This window comes from Mercenaria mercenaria, chromosome 7 (assembly GCF_021730395.1).
Source record: "Mercenaria mercenaria strain notata chromosome 7, MADL_Memer_1, whole genome shotgun sequence".
In the NCBI taxonomy this organism is placed as follows: domain Eukaryota; kingdom Metazoa; phylum Mollusca; class Bivalvia; order Venerida; family Veneridae; genus Mercenaria; species Mercenaria mercenaria.
In genome coordinates, this window is record NC_069367.1 from 53,812,649 (window position 1) to 53,818,535 (window position 5,887).

A 5,887-nucleotide genomic window follows, 5' to 3' on the forward strand; every position below is an offset into this window, starting at 1 on the left:
CTTATTGTTCCTAGGAATTGAGTCTGCTGTGCAATTAATTTCTAAATATTACAGGGATATATTAGTAAGGTAAGACAGCTGTACCGTCAAAGTTGCAAAAAGGCATTTGATATGAACTGCTAATATGTTGTCTTGACCTAAAGCACAACAAACAAACATACTTAATAGAAACTCCATGCAAGAATAATAAGTGAGTTTTTTATAAACTTAACTGGACTGATGTTGAATTTACGCAGTACTTAATCTGCGTTCATCGAAATAAACACGCGGGAATTTAACCTTGAAGTGTTTTGAAAATGTTGTTATTAACGACATTGGAAATGAATTTCACAGACACCCCATGCACATAACATTTTCACAAAGCCTTTGCACTAAAACATATTCGCATACCTGTTAAACCTGTCTTATCTAAAACAAAACTAGTAAGTCTAGTCCAATTAAATATCAGACTGAAAACATGCAGCAGGCGGTTTATGCCGAATCACTTTATCTTATATTGTGTACATTGTTTACATGTTAACAAGGAACGCCACGGTAGCCAGTAAGAATACCAAATCGGTCTCATGTTGCTATTTATAACGCTAATATCGTTGCGTATCTTGTATAGACCGAAAAGCCATTTATAGTCCTAAAAACAACATTGGTGCAACAATATCAATGGATTGGAGTTATTAACCAAATTGGCGTCGTTTGAAATAAGTTTCGAAATCGGCAAACGGAATTTCAAAAAGATCCACCAATTTTAGTTAAAATGCATTTACCTGGCGATAACGATTAAAACTAAATCGTCACGATTAATCGATTTGGGTTAGATTTGTTTTAAACAATAACCAGGAATTGTATTTTATCAAAAGTCGATTAACAACCGAATATGGGTCAGTTTTTTTTTGCTGGTTTTCTGACATTTGTTGTAGTTTTCTGATACTTCGGACCAGAAACCATATATTTGTTTAGCAAATAATGGACACATGGATACAACAAATTGATAAATTACCTAGAGTCCAGTCCATATTTATATACTACAGTTTTTTTTTGGTTTGCTTTCATATTTATATTTTTAGATTTTGAACTGTTTTTCCTTTTAGATTCATTCAGATGATCAGCTGTTTGTATGATAAACCTGTGTTATCATGATGCTCATAAGTGTCACTTTTAGGGTACTTTATCTACTCTTGTCAAATATACATATCAGTCTATGTCACACAGTGTTTTACCATGTAGCATTAATCAAACAAGTGAGGTTAGGAGGATAATTATATATAATATTAGTTTTAATTACTCTTTTTTTCTGTCTCCAAAACTTAAAAGCTGCATCACATGTAAGTACACTAACTACATTTAAATTAAACATTTTGCATATCCTGTTGTATTATCGAAAAGGAATGTCTCTTTTGTTTACTGTCAGACTGTTGTTGTGCTAGATATTGACTTACTGTACTGTTTGACGATGTTTTCCTTTATAAGCGATGACAACTAAACATTTCTAGAAAATATAATTAAGCATTAATATTGAATACAGATACATTGAATTTAAAAAAAGGATAAATACCATAAACATATCACAAGTCAGTCCGAGTGCGCCTAAAAGTTTTACGGCCACCTCATGCCACTTACAAAATAATGTTGTTGTAGCCAATAAAATCTTAAAAGACGATTTTTGGAAGCAATAAAATCAATCATAACAGATGATTGATTCTGTTCTTCAGATGTAATAAAAAAACTCTCATTCCTGGAGAAGATTGCAAAATATAAACGTCGTCAGTATGGTATGAAATACAATCAGTGCATAGGGAAATTTTCCTTTTGACAAAACAAACAAGGAACCTTTTTCTTACTTTCATTACAAATTTATTTATTTATTTATCTCTAACATATTATCAATAGAAGGAGTGTAAATATCCCAATATAACCAAAACGCTTTAAATAATACTGTAGAGTTGTTTTCATTCAATTTGAAATCATAATCAAATGTGTTATTTACAGAGGTGACTGAATAAAAAATGACGGATAAAGTTTTCAAGGTGAGACCGGATATAGACAGAGGATGGGCTTGGGTTGTTATGACAACAACCTATCTAGGAATGCTGAGTTTTTGTACTGTCCTGTACATGGCTGGAATTTTATACATTGCCCTTTTAGACAGGTTCCAAGAGGATGAGGCTAAGACATCCCTAGTCGGAGCTCTGAGCACCGGATTACTTTGTTTTGCAGGTAATAAACATGCTATTTCTAATGTACTCGTGTACTTAATGTTACTTAATGTTACAAATAACATACTTTAGTATTTTATTGTCATTTATATTGTTTTTGCATGAATTTAGAAACTTTCAAAGTAACAGAAAAATGGAAACATTTATTTTGCCCATAAAGTTTTCTGTCAGCTGCCGCGTATCGAATTCACTTGGCACGACTAACTTTCGCTATATAAACTGTAATTAACGCGTATTCTGAGCGTCAACTGTTTACGTGTAAGTTTATAAAGACTAACAGTTTACTTATAAGCCCATTAATACATGTATTTAGCATATAATCATCTATTAAGAAATTTTGAATTTTACTTTTTCATGAATTACTAATTAAACGCATTACTGAAACAAGTTCATAATGATACATTGTACATAACAGCACCAGTGGGTGGGGTGATTAACAACAGGTTTAGCTGCAGAGTATCAATAATGATTGGTGGAGCATTCACTACAGTAGGTTTAGCTGCAAGCGCATTTGTTCCAAACCTTAATTGCATGATAATAACTGGTGGAGTTGTTGTAGGTATATCAAAGTTTATTCAGTTATATTCACGTAGTTTCTTAACTAAACTTTTTTCAATTATGTTTAAAAACGCCTTTTATGAATTACTAAATAATTTAATAGCTTATATTGTCCATAATTTCAGAAATTTTAACAGTTTTCTCGTTTCGTATAAAAATAGATAAATAAAGGCATATGTGTAATTTGTAATAGAAAATCACATTGACTTTCCCCTAACCTTATCAGCCTAGTGGAATCGTTCACAGGTGTAGCTGTTGCTGAAACAAGCTTTGACTTTATCAAATGCCGATTAATTGTTTAAGTTCATCTCTGACATCGACATTAGCTACATGCACTCTTCGGAAACAATTTGTTCTGAAAAGTCAAAACTTATAATTCATTTATGAAATTTAGAATAGTATTTTGGTTAATGTAAATAGAATCTTTAAGAAGACATATTTTTACAGACGTGTCGTACATTTTGTTACAAAAGCAACGTTTTCCGGTCCAAAATAGTGGTTTTGTTTGAAGAGTGTTTTCGGTTTTCAGGGTTCAATTGGTAATTAAACTAATTTACTTTTTCAGGTATTGGATTCAGCATATCCGCATCTGGTCTTATTTGCGTTGTTGGTTTCTACTTTGAAAAATGGCGGGATACTGTCTTATCATTTTCATTCTTATCAGCGGGCGTTGCAATGTTCATTGCTGCACCATTCGGTCTTTTCTTGATAGACAATCATGGAATAACAGCATCTTTTCTCATACTAGCATGTATAGAGGCACATTTATGTTTATTCGGTATGCTAAGTAAACCGTCAACAATTGAAAACGAATTGATTTCTCAAAAACAAAAGAATAGAGAAATTAGCGCAAATTCTAAGTCAAAATCATATCTTGATCTTACACTCCTAACCAATAAATCATACGCGTGTTTTCTGTTTAGTACATCGGCATGGAACTTTGCTCTAACTGTAGCGATTATGCATTTACCGAACTATGTTTCGATACTTGGCGGAAGTAGTCAAGATATAGGTCTTCTGACGATGTCATTTTCAGTAGCCAATTTGATTGGTCGGTTGCTTGGATCACTGACTGTGTCAAAACTGCATGAAAAGTGTATCTATGTACACGTTGTCGTGTTGGCATTGTCTGGACTTCTCACTTCATTGTTCGTTATTTATTCAAGTCTTCCGGGTGGTGCATATATTTTTGCAGTTCAGCTTGGTGTTTTTACCGGAGTGCCAAATGTAATGATGACATCTATTTCAATAAGTTTTGTTGGTGTCAATAAGATTTCAGAGGCTTACGCACTAGCTTTTGTCTTTTGTGGAGTAGGATCTTCTACCGGACCAGTTATAATAGGTATTTTTACAATTACTATTTCATTGATATATAGTTGATAATTGGTTCTGGCAGTGAAGTTTAAATATCTTCTATCGAGTGAAAAATATGCAATGATTCTCAGTATGACGCAGAACTCATTGAATCTCTTTGTTTCACTTTATTGTTACGTTTTTTAATGGTTAGAAACGGCTCGGTGAATATAACTTTTGAGCGTTGATAAATCCTGATATCAACCTATGAAAAAGTCAATAATTGTTTTATTACATGAATAAATGGATAGTCAGTCTTGTTATTACAATTGTATCTTTAATAAAGAAATAAGGAAATAAATATAAATTTAGACCAAATCAGGTTGATATTGGTTTTCCAAGCACCTACTTCGATCTATTTTTATTTTCGTACTATTTATAACCCAAGATAAATTGATATGATATGTACTTATTACTTTTCGAACCGTTTTTAGCCAGTCAGAGAAACAATAGAATACAGTCATGTAATAAAGGTTTTGATCTCTTTATTCGTGAAGAAATTGCTTCGTTTTACGATTCCACAGTTTCATGTTTTTAGTCTTATATCGTAATAGTTAGTTGTAATTGGTGTAATTGTTTATGATACAGGTTACATGTATGGACGCTATGGCTCCTATGAGTACAGTTTTATTGTGGCAGGTATGTATTCGGTATCTTTTTAAGATAGGTAGTTGGCAATACTCAATGATTTTAAACATAATTGACATTTTAATGAAAAGTAACTGGTGTAACATTTCTGTTGTACATAAAGATATTTTATGGTACAATAGTACTCTTATAATTTAAAGATGAGTCAGTATATTAAATGTGAACAGTGTGCTTGAGATATACAATAATATTGTTCAGTAAACTCTTCCTTTTGATGCTATTTAACTGCCGTCTTACTTATCTTTTAGGTGTTGTGCTTATCTTAGGATTCTTGTTTGGTACTGCTTCACTATGGCTGAGAAGCTATTCACAAATGGCCGATCTGAAAGCAAATGAACTTATCGTTGTTGACAACAATCATGTCTCAGATCAGTTAACAGGCACCACATGTAACCATAGTCGTAAATTAGATAGAGACACCGCCGTTAAAAGTTTTCATACAGAAATAATTCTTGAAGCTAATGACACATACAGTCCTGTATCAACAACGGAAGGTGGTCCTTGTCGAAAGGACGATATGTGCAATGGCAATCAATCTGGTGTAGAGATGGAGAAGTTATTAAAAACACAAGCACGATACGTACAATGGCAAACACTTAAACATAGAGATGGATAGTTATTAAAAAGCACGATGAAGATCCGTGCAGTGGATAAAACTCAAGTGTAGAGATGAATATGCTTGCAATGATATGCACTCAAGTGTAGAGAATGTGACAATAGGGCTAACATTTACAAATACAACATACTACGTTTTTTTCTGAAATCGCAGAAGAATTTTTGATGTAGATAATGTGTAAGTACACGCCGATTATTCGGTAATTATTGAGCATTTCAAGATCAATTTTAAATATGAAAACGTTATGAGAAAATATGATAGCATGTTGTTTAATCACTGGTTTGAGGTTTATTTAGCGTTTATGTCCCGCAATGTATTTTGCGCTAATTGAGTTACCCGGCAATGTGCACAACTGGACCTATCTGCATGCGTTTCATATTATGCATTTCGTAAAACATGTACCCGTGGGAAAAATTAAGATTAATTTCTATATTCATATCGGGACAAATTATTTATATTCGCTTGCAGAAATAAAATCAGTCGTGTCGTAAGCGAGCTTCTT

The 5,887-nt window shown here is 32.8% G+C and overlaps 2 protein-coding genes across 2 annotated transcripts; both read left to right on the top strand.

Annotated features, from left to right (window-relative positions):
* The first annotated feature begins 2,003 nt into the window (after positions 1-2,003).
* On the top strand, positions 2,004-4,148 carry LOC123555386 (monocarboxylate transporter 12-like). Its single transcript, XM_053547187.1, has 3 exons — positions 2,004-2,211; positions 2,626-2,769; positions 3,334-4,148. The coding sequence occupies exons 1-3, from the start codon at positions 2,061-2,063 to the stop codon at positions 4,146-4,148; spliced, it is 1,110 nt and encodes a 369-aa protein (XP_053403162.1). The 5' UTR covers positions 2,004-2,060.
* Positions 4,149-4,713: 565 nt separating this feature from the next.
* LOC128558813 (uncharacterized) lies at positions 4,714-5,604 on the top strand. Its single transcript, XM_053549030.1, has 2 exons — positions 4,714-4,760; positions 5,018-5,604. The coding sequence occupies exons 1-2, from the start codon at positions 4,715-4,717 to the stop codon at positions 5,383-5,385; spliced, it is 414 nt and encodes a 137-aa protein (XP_053405005.1). The 5' UTR covers position 4,714; the 3' UTR covers positions 5,386-5,604.
* The last annotated feature ends 283 nt before the right edge of the window (positions 5,605-5,887 follow it).

What these genes read in the sequence shown, in the direction of transcription:
- LOC128558813 (XM_053549030.1), top strand. Translation starts at nt 4,715, where the DNA reads ATGTATGGACGCTATGGCTCCTATGAGTACAGTTTTATTGTGGCAG. An exon ending in GTACAGTTTTATTGTGGCAG is followed by an intron (nt 4,761 to 5,017) that starts GTATGTATTCGG and finishes CTTATCTTTTAG; the next exon opens with GTGTTGTGCTTATCTTAGGA.
- LOC123555386 (XM_053547187.1), top strand. Translation starts at nt 2,061, where the DNA reads ATGACAACAACCTATCTAGGAATGCTGAGTTTTTGTACTGTCCTGTAC. An exon ending in CGGATTACTTTGTTTTGCAG is followed by an intron (nt 2,212 to 2,625) that starts GTAATAAACATG and finishes TGTACATAACAG; the next exon opens with CACCAGTGGGTGGGGTGATT. An exon ending in AACTGGTGGAGTTGTTGTAG is followed by an intron (nt 2,770 to 3,333) that starts GTATATCAAAGT and finishes TTACTTTTTCAG; the next exon opens with GTATTGGATTCAGCATATCC.